The sequence below is a fragment of the Pipistrellus kuhlii genome, unplaced genomic scaffold (assembly GCF_014108245.1).
Source record: "Pipistrellus kuhlii isolate mPipKuh1 unplaced genomic scaffold, mPipKuh1.p scaffold_m20_p_56, whole genome shotgun sequence".
Taxonomy (NCBI): domain Eukaryota; kingdom Metazoa; phylum Chordata; class Mammalia; order Chiroptera; family Vespertilionidae; genus Pipistrellus; species Pipistrellus kuhlii.
The window spans coordinates 585,810-605,072 of record NW_023425558.1 but is presented as its reverse complement, the minus strand read 5'-3'; the positions used below and the strand labels follow the sequence as shown (position 1 = coordinate 605,072).

General features: G+C 59.7%; 2 protein-coding genes across 5 annotated transcripts in view; both read right to left on the bottom strand.

Moving 5' to 3' along the window:
* Window positions 1-9: 9 nt before the first annotated feature.
* Window positions 10-9,362, bottom strand: KLC2 (kinesin light chain 2). Of its 2 annotated transcripts, none has more exons than XM_045573753.1 (16): window positions 9,226-9,362; window positions 8,200-8,438; window positions 5,614-5,844; window positions 5,405-5,474; window positions 4,598-4,820; window positions 3,880-3,967; window positions 3,570-3,671; window positions 3,312-3,485; window positions 3,096-3,195; window positions 2,489-2,538; window positions 2,314-2,381; window positions 2,049-2,157; window positions 1,813-1,971; window positions 1,615-1,739; window positions 1,384-1,441; window positions 10-1,014 (listed from the first exon to the last, which is right to left on the bottom strand). In XM_045573753.1, exons 2-16 carry the CDS (start codon window positions 8,425-8,427, stop codon window positions 931-933), a joined length of 1,869 nt encoding a protein of 622 aa, XP_045429709.1. In that variant the 5' UTR covers window positions 8,428-8,438; window positions 9,226-9,362; the 3' UTR covers window positions 10-930. The 2 variants fall into 2 exon arrangements, with proteins under 2 accessions (XP_045429709.1, XP_036272434.1); XM_036416541.2 differs by lacking the exon at window positions 9,226-9,362 and adding an exon at window positions 9,082-9,219.
* A 7,931-nt stretch (window positions 9,363-17,293) lies between these two features.
* Window positions 17,294-19,263, bottom strand: part of PACS1 (phosphofurin acidic cluster sorting protein 1) — an 80,931-nt gene continuing 78,961 nt past the window's right edge. For all 3 annotated transcript variants that reach the window (XM_036416522.2, XM_036416523.2, XM_036416524.1), the window contains exons 23-24: window positions 18,751-18,870; window positions 17,294-18,647 (exon numbers count right to left, since the gene is read on the bottom strand). In XM_036416522.2, the coding sequence (XP_036272415.1) occupies window positions 18,532-18,647; window positions 18,751-18,870 (236 nt within the window). In that variant the 3' untranslated portion in view covers window positions 17,294-18,531. The remainder of the gene's footprint in view (window positions 18,648-18,750; window positions 18,871-19,263) is intronic.

Here is a 19,263-nt window from a genome sequence, read left to right as displayed (position 1 = left end):
AAGCCCGGCTCAGATTCAAACCATCTTTATTTCTACAGCAACATTTGAAAATAGAGAACGACCACCTCACCCCACAACTGGAGCAGCCCCTCCTGCCATAGCAGGGACATCACTGTCCCTCGAGAGAAGCTGCAGGCGTGGGAGAAGGCGTGGTTGGATGGCTCGACAGGCAGTGCCTGGTGGGGTCGGGCGGGAGGGACAGTGCATAAGGCCGGGATGCAGGGCAGGGCCCGGCGTTGAGGGGCTGATAAGGGGAGGATTCTCCATCCGGGGCACAGAGTGACGGTGGGGCAGGACGCATCCCTCAGAGTCCACACCCCTCAGAGTCCAGGAGGAGCGCGACAAGGCCCAGGGAACCTTTTGGGGAGATCCCCAGATGTGTTGTGGAGCCTGGGAGATACCACCGCGTGGAATGGGGGTGATTAAGGCCTGGGCGGTACCACTAGAGTAGGGCGGGGTGAGGGGAAGCCCAGGCAGTACGGTAGACTGAGGAGAGGGGCGCGGCCAATAACTTATTTCTCTATATACAGAAGCAACGGCCAAGGAGGGGCGGGAGGCAGGGGGAGGGGGGGAGGAGGGGAGGGGGGGAGGCAGGGCAGGGTGCTGACTGGAGGGCAGTTACTTAGTGTTCTTGACTCCGGCGTCAGGGGATGGCAGGCCACTGAGCCTCTACCTGGAAGACCCTAGCCAGCTTCCACTGGCTCTGAACCTAGGGACAGGGCCCTGCTGGGAGGAGTAAATAAGGGGTGGAGCTGGGGCCGGGCAGGCCCAGCCTCCAGGGCCCAGGCTGAGATGACGGAGGAGGTTACCCTGAGATTGAACAGAAAAGACGGGTCCTGGGGAGAGTCAGGCAAGACAAGCAGCAGGCCCATGCGCAGGGCTGGGGAGGGCAGAGCCGGTGCAGGCTGTGGCACTGGCTGCCCTTCAGGGTTAGCCCACCAGGGAGCTTCGTCGGGAGAGGTCCATGGAGCTGGAGCTGAGGGCGCGGCTGTCAGAGAGGCCTGTGCCTCCAGGCTGTGGGCAGAGGGGCATGTGGCTCAGCCTTGTGCTGCTGCCAGTCTGTGCTTCCCTGGCCAGAATCCCTGAGCCCCACCCATGCCCCGTCCTGGTCCTGACACCCCTGCCCGCCTCCACAGGGACAGTGTTGGTACTGGCCACCTGCATGTCCACCCAAGCAGGGGCTGGGTTTCCCTAATTTGTCCCCCCAGTGTCCAGCCCAGAGCCAGAGCCAGAGCCAGGAAATGCTGCCGGGGAGCCATGCTGGAGGAGCCCGTTAGGCACACAGGGATGCAGGCCTCCTGTCCAGGCCTGGGCCTCCCACCCTGGCCTGGGCCTCCCGCCCGGGCCTGGGCCTCCCGCCCGGGCCTGGGCCTCCCGCCATACCTGGGCTGGCTCTTCCACACTCTTGTTGAGGAAGTTGAGAGAACTGGCCCGCTTCATCCTGAGGGGAAGGAAGGCCAGGATGTGCCCTGGTGGGACCGGAAGGTGGGAAAGGGGTGGGGGTGGGGGGAGCTGAGGGAGGCACAGATGTGGTGGGTAGTGGAGCTCATTTGGGGTGTTGGGTGGTTCTTAAGGCTCACCCTGCGTGGTAAACCGATCAGGGCAGAGGCTGACCTGGGGTTTGGGGGCTCCTGGGGGCCCCCACCCTGCAGCTTCTTCACCAGCATCTCACTACTGCGCCTCAGAGCGTCTCGGAGCTTCCCCAAGGAGCCGCTGCGCCGCAAGGAGCCGCTGCCATCCTGTGGGGGGGACATGCTGGTCTCTGTCGTGCTGGCCACACAGCCTCCTGCCCACCGCAACCCCTCGACTCACCCCGCTCCACTCGGCTGCGGGCCCTGCCTCCTCCATGTCAGACTCAGCCTGAGCCCCAGCGCGCCCGGCCACGTCCCGGCTGCCACGGCGGTCCCCCCGCCCACCGCTGCCATCCTTCAGCAGTTCCACCACCTTGGTCTGGCTCGCAGGGTCCAGGCCCTAAGGAAGTGGAGGGCACATTAGGTGGAAAACAGGGCCGAGAAGGACCCTGCCCAGTCCTCAGGCCTGTCGCCCACCTGCTTGCGGCTGCGGCTGGCACAGTCCTCCAGTGTGTGCGCAGCTTCCAGCTTGCCCTGGCGCCGGTACAGGGCCCCCAAGCTGCGCAGGGTGGTGTTGACTGTGGGGCTGTGGACAGGACAGCGGGACAGTCTCACATTCTTTTCCCCAGGAACCAGGGCCTATCCTGGCATCCAGCCATACTGGGCTCTGAGGAACCAGCCGGCCAACCAGAATCTCACCCTGCTACCTGCTCTGCCGCCAGCCCTGCCCTGCCGTCCTCACCTGTCCACTCTGCAGGCCTTGTACCAGCTGCCGTATTCCCCATAGGCAGTGCTGTCCGGGCGCTTGTTCTGGGGAAAGAACGGTCAGGGTGGGGGGAGAGAAGACCCTCCCCTCCACACACCCCCCTCTCCCCCTCCTCCCCCGGACACCCATCCAGCCGGTCCAGTACTGCTACCTTGGTCTCCTCCCGCTCCTCTGCGTGCATCCAGATGGGCTTGTTGTCCCCTGCGGAGAAAAAGGGGGCTGTCACCAGCCTCCAATACAGGCCTCTGCTGGTTGGGCTGGATATAGAACTGGGGTCTGGGGAGGGGATCAGGAGGAGCCAGGAAGAATCAAGGTTGGGCTTGCTGAATGAGTGAACAAGAATCAGACCTAAAACGTTAGTGACCCTCCCCTGAAACAGATGACTGTGGCCTAAGCTTGTGCTTGAGGGGCTTGGGGGAGCAGACCCTCAAACACCGTGGGCCCCACCTGAGCCTGAGAGGCGGGCCAGGCTGAAGGACTCAGAGCAGGAAATGGGCCATCAGGGGCCAGACGGCAGCTTCCCAGAGAGGGAGACTTTTGGGCTGGGCCTTCATGGGGAGCCAAAGTTGCCCAGGAGAGAAAGGGGAAAGACTCTGGGTCTAGGGCGTGGGGTATACAAAGTGTCATGGCACAGACAGGGCCAGGAGGTGTGTGTGCCTGCTCACATGTGCACAGGACACCCAGGCCTGAGGGCCTGCCTGCCTGGCTGCTGAGCCTGTGCTCTGTGAGCTGGGGGCACATGGCAGCCACGAACTCACCATTGACAGAGCCAAACTCCTTCTCGTGAGCTCGGGTGAGGATCTCCTTGTACAGGGTCTCCGCATCCTGGTACTTGCCCTGCTTCAGGTAGCAGGAGGCCTGCAGAGGCAGGGGCCGGAGGAAAAGCAGACGCAGGGACCTGAGCCTTTTCCTCCCCTTCCTCCCTCAGCCCTCTCCCCCCCCCCCCCCGGGTAGCTCCTCCTGGCCCAGGGTACCAGGTTGCTCTTGGTCTTGGCCACGTTGGGGTCATCAGGCCCGAGCCGTGTGGCGTAGATTTCCAGTGCCCGCCGGTAGTAGTATTCCACCTCCTCGGCTTTGCCCTGGTTCTGGCAGAGCAGTGCCAGGTTGCTCAGCTGCTTGGCCACATCGGGATGAAATTTGCCCAGGACCTGGGATGGGAGCAGAAGCCAGTGGCTAGGCTCAGTGCTGGCCTAGGCCCCCTGCCTGGCCTGCCCCACCCTGCCTGCGCCCACCTTCTCCCGGATCTCCAGGGCCCGCTTGCACAGAGGCTCGGCCTCCTTGTACTTGCCCCGCTTGCCGTACAGAACCGCCAGGTTGTTTAATGTTGCAGCCACCTAGGGGAGGAAGAGGGAGAGGGGGAGGGGGAGGGGAGAGGGAGGGAGAGAGGGAGGAGGAGGGAGGGGAGGGGGAGAGGGAGGAGGAGGGGAGGGGAGGGGAAGAGGGAGGAGGTGGAGAATAAATGGAGGCTCGGTGACCCAGGGCCCTTCTGAGACCTGGGAGCCGCAGAGAGCAGCAGAGCCCCACCCCCACCCCCTCACTCACAGCTGGGTGGTCCTTGCCCAGTGTCTTCTCGCGAATGGCCAGGGCGTCATTGAGCAGGTGAGCAGCCTCTTTGTACTTGTTCTGGTCCCTGGGGTGGGCGGAAGGACGGTGAGATCCTCCTCCAGCCTGGCCCTGCCCGCAGTGGTCCGGTCCCTTGTTCACGCCTGCCTTTTCTGAGCGGGCACGGTTATGACCGGAGCACGGGAACTGGTCAGCCGGCCTCCAGGGGCAAAGGGGCTCCGGGAATGCACTCACTCACCAGGGCATGCAGTGCTGGGCAGGAAGCAGGCTCACCCAGACCCGCCCCTGCCTCATGCCCAACGCACACCGTTCTATATCCTCCAGTGCCCTCGCTCATTCTGCTCTTCCTGCTGGGAACCTTTTCAATCCTCTCGTGTTCTGGGAAGATTCACTTTCTACCAAAGACCTACTCTAGCCACAGTGCCTAGAGAAGCTGTGCCAGCTCCCTCCCTGGCTATTTCCAAACCTTTCTCCCCCACTAGCCCGAGGCTTATGCACACCTACAGGCCTACAGCCCAGGCCGTGCAGGCCCAGGCACCCTGTGGGCTCAGCCCCTTTGGCACAAGCTCCTCTCTCTGCTGCCCAAGCGCCTGGAGAAACCCAGGCTGGTCCTGGCCCAGGGCAGGCGCTGAGGTTTGGCCCAGGGAGGGAGCCTTCAGGGAAGGCACAGGCGCTGTGCCTGTGCGGGGGGCCTCACCGGTAGACCAGCGCCAGGATGTTGAGCATGGTGGCCACATCAGGGTGGTCATGGCCGGACGTCTTCTCCAGGTCTTCGAGCGCCTGCTTGCACAGCGGCACGGCCACCTCATAGCGGCCCTGGGAGGCGTACTGGATCACCAGGTTGTGCAGGGTGCGGAGCCGGGCCGGGATCTCGTAGCCCCCGTGCTGGGCAGCCGCGTCCCCTCCTCCGGGGCTGGGGGCTGCAAGGCCAAGGGGAGAAACTCAGATGAACCTAACTGCCCCTCGGCTGGACTGGTGCATGCCAAGCACGCCTCTAACGCACCTGACACGCGGCCCTAGGCAAGTTACTGTTTGGTCTCAACTTCTTCATCGAAGAACCACCCCAGAAAGGGGGGGTAATGTCCTCACGAACTACCTGCCCTGGAGCCTCAGCTCCTCAGCTGCTGAGGGAGGTCTGACTGCACAGGGCACCAAGCAAGGTGCACTGGCCCAGGGCTCCCACTGCTCTGACCCTCCCTCAGCCCTCAGAGGGCGCTGAGAGGAAACAGCTCTGCGGGCGGTCACAGAGCAGCAAGTGGCACAGTGAGCCAGGCTGGACTGTGGTGCCAGCTCCGCTGGAGCTGGGGGTGGGGGAGGTGGTAGGGAAACGTGGGACCCCTGTCAGTTAAGCTCTCACATGCTGGGATGTGTGATCAGGAATGAATGCCAGGAAGGAACATGCCAACCAGTTGGTTCCTGTTTCTGGTGATCTCTGAGGCCCAAGGACCAAGAATCTGTTCATCGCTCTCTACCCCTCCACCCCAGAACCAGCTGCCCTCCGCACCTGAGCTCTGCTCCTCCTCGTTGGGGAACAGGTCGTCCAGAGAGTCTTTGGGGACCTCCCCCTTCTCCTCCTGGGCAGGAAGACAGGGTGAGATCAGGGAAGGGCGAGGCAGCCCAGAGGTCAGCGGCTGGGGGAGCTGAGTGCTCGGTGCTGCCCTCCCGCCCCCAGGCCCTCTGCCCTGGCCCGGCAGTGGCTGCAGCAGCACTCACGCTGGGGGAGTTGTCCTCATCCAGCTTCCGGATCTGGCTCATGAACAGCAAGTGCTGCTTCTCCTCCTCGAGCTGGGCCACCGCCTGCTCGCTGCGCTGCAGCTTCTGCTGCGTCCCCGCCAGCTCCTCTCGCAGCCACTGGTTCTCCTGCACCAGGCGCCGCACCTGGGCCCGCAGCTTCTGCTTCTCCGACTCCACGGCCCCCAGGTGGCTGGACAGCGCCAGGATCACCTGTGGCGGCCGGCGGGATGCCGTCAGAGCCTGAGCACCCGCGCCCGGGCCTCCGGGGCCAGGGAAGGGCTGAGCTGCTGGGCTGAGCCACCTGAAGTTCTCCTCTCATCAAGGGCGTTTTCTCCCAAGGCCCCAAAAAGACCGAGTCCAAGACTGACCCAGGAGTCTTGGGGATCCCCACCTCCTTCCCTCTAGGATCAGAAGTCCTGGCCCCTAGACTATCTTTGCTGGACTCTAAGAAATCCTATCCCTTTTCCTGGGCCTCCAGCTAGTCCTCTGCATGATGGCCAGCTCCCGCTCACTGGCTGATGGAACAGGGCGAGTAGGGGTGCTGTGCTTTCCCCGAGCTAGCCATTTTCTCCCTTTGTCTCTCTTGGGGGTTGTACTCAACCCGCTGCAGCCACAGCCACTAAACCACTGCCTCCTGCCCAGGAACCTGGACAGACGGCTGGAACACTTTCCCAAAGAACCTTGATAGACTGGAAGACCAGGGGGGATGGGGCACATATTCCAGCCGATGGTCTGGGAACCACAGGGCCGGTGAGGAGACCCAGAAGCCTACTCTTAGCCCTACCCCTCGCCCAACCTCCATGATTGCTTTCCTGAGCTGCAGGCTCCTCCCGCCTTGGGGCCTTGCATTCGCTCCACCCTCTTTCCCATCATTCACTTTCAGAGGCCTTTCTGCAGTGAAACCTCTCTTCTGCCCCCAGGCCCAGGAAAGCAGCCCCCCACCCCACGCCCCAGCATCCTGATGCCCATCTGTGCCAGTGCTGGCACACACTGGGGGGCTTGTAGGGGGAGACACGACGACGACCCTATGTGTTCATCTCTGTGCCTGGCAGCCAACTATTGCCCTTCCAGAGGGCCACGCAGTCTCAGACTCTGCCCTTTCTACTTGATTAGCAAATGCCTAAATGACAACTGCTTTCACAACCGCTAGCTTTTTAAAAACTCCCCTAGACAGCCTGGGGTGTATGTAGCAGATGGCATGATCCCTATTTTAAAGACAAGGAAACCGAGGGCACCACCTGCTCAGGAGTCACAGAGCCAGCAGTGCCTCCGCCAAGACTCGAGGGGCCGAGACTTTCCCCAGAGCCCACCTCCTCCTCCAGCTGCACGCTGTCCGGTGGCCCAAGTCAAGAGGGCCAAACACAACTATAATCGTGCGGCTCTCATCCCTTCACTCGCTCCACCAGGAACCAGGGAGTTCCGTTCCCCTCTCCCTCCCTCACACCGTTCCCCAGTCCTCCTGGACCGGCCTCCCGAGCATCTACAACTGGCCCCTTGTCTCCACCCTCACAGCCACCCCTTTGGTCCAAGCCACCGTTTCTCATTTGAATCCCAGCAGTGGTTTCCTACCTGCCTCCTCCATCCTTGACCTGCTATAGTTCACTCTCCATACCTTTTCCCGAAAGACTTTAACACCTAAGCCATGCTGGGCCCCTTGACTGCTTAAAGCCCTCCAAAGGCTTCCCAATTTCCGGAGACTGAAACCCAAAGGATCGAGGCACAGCCTGCCCTGGCCCTGCCGTCCCCACAGGCCTGGTCTGTCCCTCTCTCCTTCCCCAGGAAGCTCCGTCACACAGGTCTTTTCCCAAGTCTCCCATTGCAAGGTTTTTCCTGCCTCAGGACCTTTGCACATGCACTCCCCCTCCTCCCTTTTCTGGAGACTGGTCCAGGTCTTGGTTTAAATGTCATTCCTCAGAAGTCTTAACTGACTAATAGATAAGACTTCCCATTTAAAGCTATTACAAGATTTTGTTCTTTCCTTTGGAGGATTTGTAACAAATGTATGTTCTTATCTTCCAGGAATCTAGTCTGTATCCCTGGCACCTAACATATTGCCTTGCACACAGTAGGTATTTGAAAACTTACCTGTTAACGAGTGAATAAGAGAATGAATGGGTGGGTGAGTAAGGATTTCCTTTTTGTTTTCCTATGTCATTCAGTCTTTGCTACCTACCCTGTTTCCCTGAAAATAAGAGTGTCTTATATTATTTTTTTCTCCCAAAGTTGTGCTAGGTCTTATTTTCAGGGGATGTCTTATCTTTCCATGCGCTGGGTCTTATTTTCGGAGGATGTCTTATTTTCGGGGAAACACGGGTAGCAGAGAAACTAGGATCAGGGTTCTCCGTGGGGGCTGATGGATGGCTGTCAGGCTTCTCCTGGGGAAGACCCCGCGGGAGTCTCCAAAGCCCATTCATTTACTCAGCGGGTATTTACTGGGGTCCTTGCATGGAGCTCCAGGGGACAGATGGTGTCCTGCTCTGATTCTGTTCCTACGCAGCCAGAACCCTCCGGAACCTCCAACCCGCCCTCCGCCACCTCCCCCCTCAGCACTCCAGACAGGCCTACCTGGGCCTCCCCCAGTCCCAGCTCGATGGCTTCCAGGGAGCGGCGCAGGAGGACACAGCGTTCCTGGGAGCCGGGCTCAGCCTCGCCGGCTTCAGGAGCGACCAGGGGGGCGAGCAGGGCGCGATGCTCCCCGCGCAGGGTCTCCAGCCCCTGGATGACGGCCTTGGTGCCCAGCACGATCTCATCCTGGCTCAGCTTCTCCTCTCGCGGAAGCACCATCGTGGCCATGGCCTTGCCGCCTGCGGAGGCGAGGGGGCGGGCAGGCGGGAGCCGGCCGCAGCGCCCGAAGCCCCGGGTTAGGTAAACACCTCCGTCCCCGGGCGCTGGGTCCCCGGGGCGCCCGCCGCCCTGGCCGGCAGCCCCGCCGCGCCCGCGCTGGGCCTCCAGGGGGCGCGCTCGGCTCGCCTGGGCCCGGGAGACGCAATGCGGCGAGACCAGCGAGGCTGGACCCAGATTCGGCCCGGACCCCCGGCTCAGGCCGGCGCAGGCGGCCAGGCTCGGGGCTTCCTCCGGGGAGTCGCTCAGCCAGGGAGCGCGCGTCGGAGGAGGGTCCTACGGGGACCGTGGGGTCCCACTCCCAAGCGGGAGACCCCGGGCCCTCGGGCAGTGCCAGCCCCAGCCCCCGGGCAGCCCCATCCCCGCCGGGCAGGCCGGCCAGAGCCCCTCCTCCGTCCCTGGGAGACCCCTCCCCGGAGGAGCCGAGACCCCGGCTCCGTCACCCCAGGCCCCGCCCACGACCACCCTCCCATAGGCCGGCGCGCGGCGGCCGCCCCTCCCGAGAAGGCCCGGCGCCCGCCCCCGGCCCAGGCCGCGCCCCCTCCGCGAGGGTGGCCCGCGGCGCCCCTGCCCGGCGCCCGGAGCCCGGCCTCCCACCCCGCGGACCTGCGCCTCGCGCTCGGCGCTGCCGCTCCGGCTCCGGCTCCCGCCCCGCTTCACTCGGACCGGCCGCCGCGAGCGGGTCCCACCGCCTCCATCCCGCCGCCCTTCCCGGCAGCCTCCGCGCCGCCTTAAAGGTGCAGCCGCTACCTCAGGCGTCGGAGGGGGCGAAACACGCTCTGCGCCCGCGGCCGCCTTAAAGGAGCGCGAGCCGGGCCTGCTCCGGGCGGGGCGGGGCCACCGGGCGGGGCGGGGCCACCGGGCGGGGCGGGGCCGGCCGGGCGCGGGTCCCGGAGCCGCCTCCACGCGCCGCGGCCTCGGCTTCCTCTCTCGGAGCCGCTGGAGCGGGAGCCTCGGGAGCCTGTGCGCCGCAACCACCCGATCCCGCGGCGGAGAGGACGGCGAGGGAAACTGAGGCCCGGGGAGGCCCGGAGCCCCAGCGGGGAGTGGCCGCTTTCTGATCGCTGTGCCAGACGCGGTGTGCCTGAAGCGGGTTCACTCCCTGGATGCCCGCGAAGACCCGATGACGGGGTGCTGCTGTCACCGCATCTCCCAGATCGGACCCCTCCGGCTCCTCTGCTACGCCCCCCCCCCCAACCCCTTCGGAGCGGCTCCGTCCCCTGCAGGCTCCCCACAACTTGGGGGCGTGGGGGAGGCGGAGGCTCTGGCTGGAAGGGAGGGAGCCTCTGCCAAGCCGGACTCATGGCCTGTGTGTGTACCCACAACAGATGCTGCTGACCGATGGACAAGACAAGGCCATGATATCATCCGGCTCAGATGAAAGCTCACCTGTTCAGCGAGCCCATCCGTGATTTCCCCCCGCTCCCCCCCTCCTGCAGAGCAGCCCTCCGGCCCAGCCCGGCACCCCTTTAATTCTCTCTGTAGCGTTTATGCCTCCAGCATGTGTCTTGTCGGCTCCCTGTCCTCCACCCCAGAGCAGCCCCTGGCCGGCGCACAGCAGCACTAAGTGCTGGTTTTAAAAAAGGGCAGAGGGTGCGCCTGTTGGCCTTGGCAGGCCCCTGGCAGGCCCAGGCTTTGGTCTGGTGCTCTGCGGCCCTGGATCGGTGGCCACCCAGCACTGCCCTCGGCCCATGGCATTAGGGGTGACGCAGCATAACCACCCGGACAAAACCCGCAGAGCAAGGCCGGATGTTAGTACCAGGGGCTGGGTGTTCCTCAGGTCAGGGTGGGCCCAGACTCGATTGCACCAGCTCCAGAGCCTGGCGTCCTCTCTGACAGACCTGGCCCGGTGCCCTGGCGAGAGTACGGCTCGTCCTGTGGCCGGAGCGCATACCTGTGCGGTGAGACTAAAGGTTAGCCTTCCCTGACAGCCGTCGCAGCCCTCCTGCCGCTCCCATGCCACACCGGGCTCTCTTCTGGAGACGGTCTGCTCTTTGGCCAGGGAAGATGTTTGCTGACAGCCCCTGTCGCTTCACCCATTCCTGCCCTTCTCACTCTGAATTCTCTTTTCTGAGTGTAGTTTAGCATTTCTGTCCGGATACTGCTTACAGCATGGCGCTCAGTCCAGGGCCCAGGGATCGGGCAGGGAGTGAACTGCACAGATCACAGAGGAATGGTCCCCTCCTTTTATTTTATATATATATATATATATATATATATATATATATATATATATATATGTATATATGAGGAAGGGAGAGGGACAGAGAGAGAGAAAATCAATGATGAGCCGAAACCGGTTTGGCTCAGTGATAGAGCGCTGGTCTGCGGACTGAGGGGTCCCAGGTTCGATTCCGGTCAAGGGCATGTACATTGGTTGCGGGCACATCCCGAGTGGGGGATGTGCAGGAGACAGCTGGTCAATGATTCTCTCTCATTGACATTTCTAACTTTCTATCCCTCTTCCTTTCTCTCTGTAAAAACATAAATAAAATAAAATATATAAAAAAAGAAAAGAAAAGAAAATCAATGATGAGAGAATCATTGATTGGAACCCGGGACCCTCCAGTCTGCAGGCCAACACTCTATCCACTGAGCAAACCAGCTAGGGCTGGGATTGCCTATTGCTGGGTTCTAGTTCTGGTCCTCCCGCTAGTTCCCGGCAGGCGTTGTGGTTTCTCAGCTCCTCTTTGGGCACCGGCCCTGCTCCTCCCTGCCTGCCGGGTGGAGGGAGGGCTGGGTCAGCCGCGCGGTTCTTATCTGGTTTCTGTGCTTGACCTTGCGGCGTCCAAACCTTTTCAACGCTCGGCCTTTTATCTTGTCTCTGAGGATGTACTGTGAATCTCCCACCGGAAGGGACTGTTACTTCATCCGCTCTGTTCTGCACACCCCTTCCTGCCTCCCCCCGCCCCCAGAGGCTGGTCCGTGCCAGGCTGCTGATGGGTGCGCCGATAGGGAGAGGAAAGGAAGGAGCCTATACGCAGTGGTGATTCTGCTCCTTGTGCCATTTTCCTCAGAGCTCATCGGCTTACCCGCTGGTCCCAGCCCGGGGAAGTGGTTCTTGCTGCTTTTAATATTGTTTCCTCCCAGGAACCCCCTCCCTCTGCTTCCCAAGCGGAAGCCTTAGATTCTCAGAAGCACTTCACTGAAGTCTGCTTTCTCAAGTGATTCTTTCCCCCTTGGCTAGCTTCATGCCTTTTTTCTTTAATCCTCACCCGAGGATATTTTTTCCCTATGGATTTTTTAGAGAGAGGAGGGGGAGGAGGCGAGAGAAACATTGATGTGAGAGAGATAACAGCAATTGGTTGCCTCCAGCACATGCCCAGACAGGAGCTAGTAGGAACCTACAACTGAGGTATGTCCCCTTGATGAGAATCAAACCCTAGACCCTTCAGTCCACGAGCTCTAACTGCTGAGCCAAACTGGCCAGGCCACTCCTTTTTTTTTTTTTCTTTTTTCTTATCATTTTTTTACAGAGAGGGAGAGAGAGGGATGGAGAGCTAGAAACATTGATGAGAGAGAAACATCAACCAGCTGCCTCCTGCACACCCCCTACTGGGGATGTGCCCTCAACCAATGTACATGCCCTTGACCGGAATCGAACCTGGGACCCTTCAGTCCGCAGACCGACGCTCTATCCACTGAGCCACACCGGTTTCGGCCACTCCTGTTTTTGAAGTGGCTGGGGGGCACTTCTATCAAGCATAGCATCCCCACCCTGACATCCGGGAGGTCACTCATCAATGCTCAAGATCGGAGTCTCCTTAACGGTCATGCGTCCCACATCTCCCTGCTTCCGGAGGGGCCTGTGCCATTGTGAACAGCTCTGGTTGTCCGCCTTTTTCCTGCTTTGAGCCAAGAATCGGGTCTGCTCGGAGCTCCCCCGAGAGGCTCCTGGCTCCTGTCCCGGCAGCCACATGGCAAAGGGCCTGGCCTGCTCAGTGGGGTCGGATGAGCTGAGTTCAAAGCCACGTTTCTCCACTTGCCAGCTGTGCAGGTTTACTCATATTATTACCTTATCTGTTTCCTCCTCTTAGAATGTGGTTCCTAATCCCTATCTACCTTGTTGGGTCCTCAAGAGTACAGTGGCTCAGGGGTTGAGCATCAACCTGTGGACCAGGAAGTCATAGTTCAGTTCCCATTTGGGGCACATGCCCATGTTGCAGATTCAGTTCCCAGTGTGGGGCGTGCAGGAGGCAGCTGATGGATGATCCTCTCTCCCTCTCCCTTCCTCTCTGAAGTCAATAGAAATATGTTTAAAAAAATAAAATTTAAAAAAGAATGGGATAAGTAGCAGGGTTCAGATGTTAATATTATGCTTTGTACCTAACAGACACTATTCCTAGTAGTTATTTATTACCACCATCTGTTCAAGCTCACTACTGAACAGACCCGGTGCTAGTGAATGGACAGAATATGAAGTGGAGAAAAAATATGACACGGAAGGCAGTGCTGCGTATGGTGGTGTGGGAGAGAAAACACACCCGAATGAAAGCGAGCAACACAGCCTGCAAAGAGGAAGGACGTCTGGGTATGACAGGTACTAAGAGCGTGGTGCTGGGTGTAGGTGCCCTGCATGGTCAGGATGGAGGGAAGCTCAGCCTGGCGGGGGGCGATCGCACCTCTGCCCAAGGCCAGCTCTCCCACATGCCAAGGAATCCCTGCTCTCCATCCTGCCCAGATACTCCCTGAGCTCCATCCAGACCCATATGTTCAACTCCTGTTGGATGCCCATCCCCTCACCGACACCTCTCACCTCCCAGGACGTCCCACCGTCTGCCCATTTGCCCATGGCAGATGGTCAGTCCTCATCCTCGACTCCTTCTCCTTTGACCCCACTTCTTAACCAGCCTGCTGATTCTACCTCTTACATAAGGCTCAAGTCTCCATTTTCCCACCTCGTCTACCCTGCCTTAGCCTATGTCTTGCCACATCTTTTCTGAGTTGCTGTAATTCCCTTCTAACTCTTCTGGTCTCCAGTCTCGTTTCCTTCCACTGTAGTAGCAGGTGATCTTTCTGAAGTCCACCGCCTTACCTTTCTGCCTAAAGCCCTTTCTTGGCCCCACGCTGGTCGCAGGATAAAGCGCAGTCTATGCCGTGCACAGAGTAGTGATGATCACAGCCGCAGGCTCCTCGGTGCCCCGCTGCTTCCTGGCCCTCTGCCCTCTCCCTCTCCCCATCGCTTTTCAGCCCCACTCACCACTGTAGGTCTCAGGATGGGCCAGACTCTCTTCTATCGGGTTGTTGCTATTTTTGTTCCGGGAACATCCATCGTGTTGGGCATCTTTTGCTCAGGTGTCAGTTCCCTTGAGACATCTTCTCGGATACCCGTCCCCAGGCTGCATTAGATGTGTGTGTCCCCCGCTCTCCCCAGCCCGTAGGCTGCCGTGCAACCTGCTGTGCTGTGTGGCAGTTGTCTATTTGTCTGTCTCCCCTGCTAGGCTCAGAGCTCTCAAAGAGATGAGGACCCAACCCTGTGTGTATCTGGTACCATCGCACAGTAGGACTTCATACACACAGGACACAGGGATGGGTGGGAAGTCTGAGTCTCAAGAGGAGGTCTGGGATCTGATGAGCTGGGTTAGAAACTCTCCATCAGTCTGTGTGCCTAGGACAAGGGACCGAACCCCGACTCACTCCTTTAGCCAGCTGAGTGTTTGCCAGGTCCAGAGTGAGGGGCGCCCCGTCCCTCCCCGCTGAACCCTCATTCTAAGGTGCTACAAAGACATTATGGCAGGTGGCAGCATTGGGCTGGGTGGTCAGGAAAGCCTTTCTGAGGAGGTGATGAGTAGGCAAAGGGGGTGTGGGGCAGTGAGAGCATGTAAAGGCCCCTGTGCAGGGGAGAGGGATCTGATTACGGAAATGTCAGCATTGGCTGAAGGATGTGCCAGGAACTGAACCTCTGTGCATTGCTGGCACTCTGCCACTGAGCCACACCACTGAGCCATACCAGCCAGGGCTGATTCACATTTCAAAAGGCTCTTGTGTGTAGAACAGACTACTGGAAGAGCAGCTAGAAGCCGGACAAGAGGAGATAGCCGCAGTGAAAGCAGTGAGGACCTGCTGGATTCTGGATCTGCCTTGAAGGGAAAGCCTATAGGATTTGCTTGTGCGCTGGATGCTGGGTATGAGAAGAAGAGGAGTCAAGGGTGATTTCAAAGTTTCTGGCTTCGGCAATGGAGGGAGAAGTCTGCACACAGGGAGCATTTCACACCGCGGGGCTGGGAGCCGCCAGAGGCGGGAGCCCCGAGTTGTCCAGTGTTTTGAGGCCACTGGACAGAGCACCCTGCTGAGGGAGGCCGAGAGAGAGCAGCTGGTCCGGTGGGAGGAGCAGTGCTGGCACAGGCCCAGGAGAAAGCGATGCTGGCAGGGAGTGTGCCCCTGGAATGCCACTGAGGGGCCACACGAGAAACAGACCCTTGGATTTGGCAGCCCAGGCCATCTGTGACCTTGGTGAGAGGACTTTTAGAAAACAGCCTGAGGGAGCGTATGGGGGGGGGTGCGAAGGAGGGAGTGTGGAGAAAGGGAGAGCGAACAAGCTCTAAGGGGAGCAGACATGGTGTGACAAGCTGAAAGGTGTCAAGAATCAGGGATTGTGCCGCACCAGCACAGCCAAGGGTTCGGTGAGCCTGAGCGGGGGCGACAAAGGATGGAGAAATGATAGACAAAGAGAAAGAGCTGGGTCTAGGTGGATCTTCTGTGCCTGGCTGAGGCCACAGAACAGATCCAGACTGCAAGCTGACAGTTTATTATTTTTTAAATATATTTTATTGATTTTTTCAGAGAGGAAGGGAGAGGGATAGAGAGCTAGAAACATCGATGAGAGAGAAACATCGACCAGCTGCCTCCTGCACACCCCCCACTGGGGATTTGCCCGCAACTAAGGTACATGCCCTTGGCCGGAATGGAACCTGGAACCTTTCAGTCCACAGGCAGACGCTCTACCACTGAGCCAAACCGGGACAAACAAGGTATTTACAATGTTCTTCTAAGTTTCATTTGTTTTGGCAGCACTTGCTGCCCCTCCCACAGGCCACTAGCTACCCAGGAAGGATCTAGGGAGCAGTGACAAGATCAAGCTTAATTATGCTTGGAGGACTGTGCCCTCCAAGCTGGGACTTGTGTGCGACTTTGCCAGCAGGTCAGTCTGAGGCTTAACCTTATAACCGCTTCCTACAGGGAGCATAGCCCTGGCTAGTGTGGCTCAGTTGGAGCATACACCAAGAAGGTTTTGAGTTTAGTTTCCGGTCAGGGTACATACCCAGATTGTGGGTTCAATCCCAGTCAGGGTGCATACTGAAGGCAACCGATCAATGTTTCTCTCTCTTCCTCTCCCTTCCCCTCTCTCTAAAGTCAATGAAAACAAGCCCTAGCCAGGTAGCTCAGTTGGTTAGAACATCCCAATATGCCAAGGGTTTGGGTTTCATCAGGCACATACAAGAAGCAACCTAATGGATGCATAAAGAAGTGGAACAACAAACCCATGTTTCTCTCCAGGCTGTTTCCTAGAATCAATAAATAAAATAAAATCAATAAAAACATATCCTCAGGTAAAGACTAAAAAAGAAGAATCAGGGAAGTGGTTGCTGCCGTGTAAGGATACAGAACAGACGTCTGTGACTGGAAAGAGCTGTCACCGGAGCCCAGCCTGCTGGCATCCTGATCTCACACTTCCAGCCTTCAGAACTGTGAGAAATAAATACTTGTTTTTATAGGAAAAAAATAAGAAAAAATCACGTGTTCGTGAAAGAGCCACAGAGACTGGGAAGGGCTGGTGCACGGAGTGAAGCCTGGAGGAGGGAGAGGCCGTGGATGGAGCAGGCGGAGGCGGAGGCCCTGGAGTAGGTGCAGGCAGGTTGCAGTTCATGCCTCCTCCTTTCTCTCCCTCTTCTCAGTTCTGCACTGGAACCTGAGAGGGTGAGGAGCTGGGACCTCAGGGCCTGTCCCACACCCCTCTGGCTTGGGCCTCCCAGGTCCCCACCGCCTATGTCCTGCCCGTGCCCTCCGCTGCCCGCTCCCAGGACGGCCTCGGTGGGCCCGTTCACGCTGCCCGAGGAACACCCATGTCCTCTCGTCACCTCAGACACATCTGAGGCGTTCCTGTCACCGACGGGTGTACACCTTGTTTGGCAATAATGTGCAGGTTGCATTCTGGGACATTTTCGAAGATCTCACTTGATTGTGCCCCTGGGGAGGCAGGACTAGTTGCATTTTCTAGGCTGAGTGTGCACAGGGCCAAACCCATTAGGTCATCGGCCACCGGAGCTTGGGGAGCCAGTGACAGCTGCCCCCTGGCCGTCCACCCCTGTGGTTGTCCTGCAGGTGGATGCCAGGCCCCCATGTGCACACTTGTTCACAGAGGAGGCTTGGGAGCAGGGCTGGGCTGTGCCATGGCCAAGGTTAAGGGCGGCAGAGGGGCCTCAGTGATGCCCCTCCCCTCCTCCTGCAGAGGCAGAGCCCTTTGACCTCAGACTTCACCAGCTTCCAGAAACAGGAGTTAACCTAGTAGGGGAAGAAGCCAAGTTCTAATCTTCAATCAGAAGAGAACCCGCAACATGTCCCTGTCTTGGGAGGTGGGTTTGGGGGTGCTGAATCGCAGGGAAAGGGGGACTTCAGTGGGAATGGCGCTGTTTCTGACCTCTGCTCCCCCCTACTGGCAAGACACCTTCCTGCCGGTCTTACAATGAAGAACGTGGGATTTGCTTCTTTCCCAAGTCATTTCTGGTGGATTTTGAGCAAAGTTGGCTGCACTGTGCAGAGGGGTGGGGGTTGGACAGACTCTATGTCACAGCGAGAGGCGAAGAAGCCCGAGACTTGCTAGTTGGTAAGAAATCAATTTATTGAATGAAAAAGCCAGCATCCACTCAGCCCCTCCCGCTACTCCGCTAAGGGCAGGACAGCGGCCCAGCCCAGGAGATGCTGAGTGGCGGGGCTGAGCCGTGGGTGAGGGCTGGAGGAGTCTGTGGGAACGGAGAATGAGAAAGACAGGTTTCAAAATGAAGTTATGTGCAAACTTCTGGAAGGGGTGAGGACAACAGTGAAGTTCTGGAGGTGCTGGTGGGGGCAGAGGGACTCAGTGTGCCTTGGCCTCGCTGGAGAGGGCTGATGGTCAAGGCTGAGGGGCTCAGTCCCTGAGTCCCTGGTGAGGGAAGGAATGGAGCCTGATGAAGGGACCCCGGGCTGGGAGGCTGGGGTCTCAGCCCAAACCAGGGACACAGGAGTGAGGCAGGGAAGTACAGGCCAGGGAAAGGGAGACAAATGGAACTGGTGGGAACAGGGGGTGAAGGGGCGGGGGGCCACAGACAGTACATTGGGGGGTCTGTCTCCCAGCTCTGCAGAGTTCGGCGTTTCAGAAAGAGGCAGAGCTGTGCTGGGTGAAGGGGTGGGAGGCAGAGGGAGAGTCAACAACAAGGGAGCCACGGAGTGGGGGCCAGTGCCAAGTGCATCACAGGCACCCCCGAGACTGGCCGTGCAGAGAACAAAGAAATGCTCAGGACGCAGGCACATCTGCAGGGGACTCGGGGGGTGAGGCAATGCGTGTGGGGAGACCAGGAAGGCCTCTCCGCGGTGGAAATACACAGCATCGCCACAGAAATGCTGTCCTGGGGGTGAGGGAGCCGTGGGAGCTGCCCGTGACGGGAGGGGAGGGATCCCGGCGGCTCAGGCTGAGCAGCAGTGACAGCTGGGCTGTAGAACACAGCAGGGCTGGACTCCCTGCTCAGGATTCCAGGAGCCTATTTCCAGGAAGGGGACCAGTGCCACTGGGGAAAAGAGGCGAAGGCAGGACTCAATTCCAGGGACTGGCACCAGAAAGCAAAATCAACATGCCTCGGACCAGCGGGAGGGCGGGATGGAGAGAGGAGGGCGGGCCTGCCCAGGAGGAGCCTGAGCAGGGGGAGGGGGCAGCATCCCGGTGGTAGTGTCCTTCAGGACTCGGCCAGGGAGATGCAGGCCTCCGGGCCAGGAGGGGGTGCTGGACCCGGGCCTGCTGGCCCCCTGCCCGCAGGCAGGGAGGCGGTGGCAGTGCCAGGAGGGAGTGGCCAGGACACAGTGCCCTCAGGTGGTCTTGCTGCCACTGAACAGTCCCACTGGAAAGTGCTTGACATGAGTGGGCCACTGCGCCGCCAGCTGGAAGAACTTGATGTCGCTCCACTCGACTCCGTCAATGGACACTGGGGGGGACAGAGGAGGGTGTGTGTGACCAGGACCGCTAAGGGCCCCTGGAGGGGCACCTCCCTGCCCCGCAGTGCCCTGTCCCGTCCTGGCAGCACCCACCTCGCAGCATGGTCTGCTGCTGCTTGGCAGAGCAAATGAGGCGGCTGATGCCTTCGATGACCTGGCTCTTAGAGTCTACCTCCTTTTCTCGAGGCTTCTTGCTCAGGAAGATGGTGGGAACTGGAAAGCAAGCAGGAACCCAACTGTCACAGCCCTGGTAAAGCAGCAAATCCTCTCCTCGCCCCCTACTTCCCCTCCTTCCTGGCGCAAGGGGAAGTGGCGTGCAGAAAGCCAATCCTGCCCCAGGCTCCTGGGATCTCGGAGCTCCTGCCCTATCCAGCACGGCCTCCCCACACCCAGGCCTTAGCACGTCCTGTGGAATGAGGAACTGGGCCAGATGCCTCTGAAGTCCCTTCCAGCTCCACATCTCAGGCGGCCTGGGGGAGCGCACAGGCCTGGTTCCACTCCTGCGTGGGGAGAGGCAAGAACCGGAGGGCACTGCTGGGCTGACAGCGCCCCCCCAAGGCCAGTCTTGGGGGTACAGATGCAGGTTGGCACAGCCCCCACCACCCC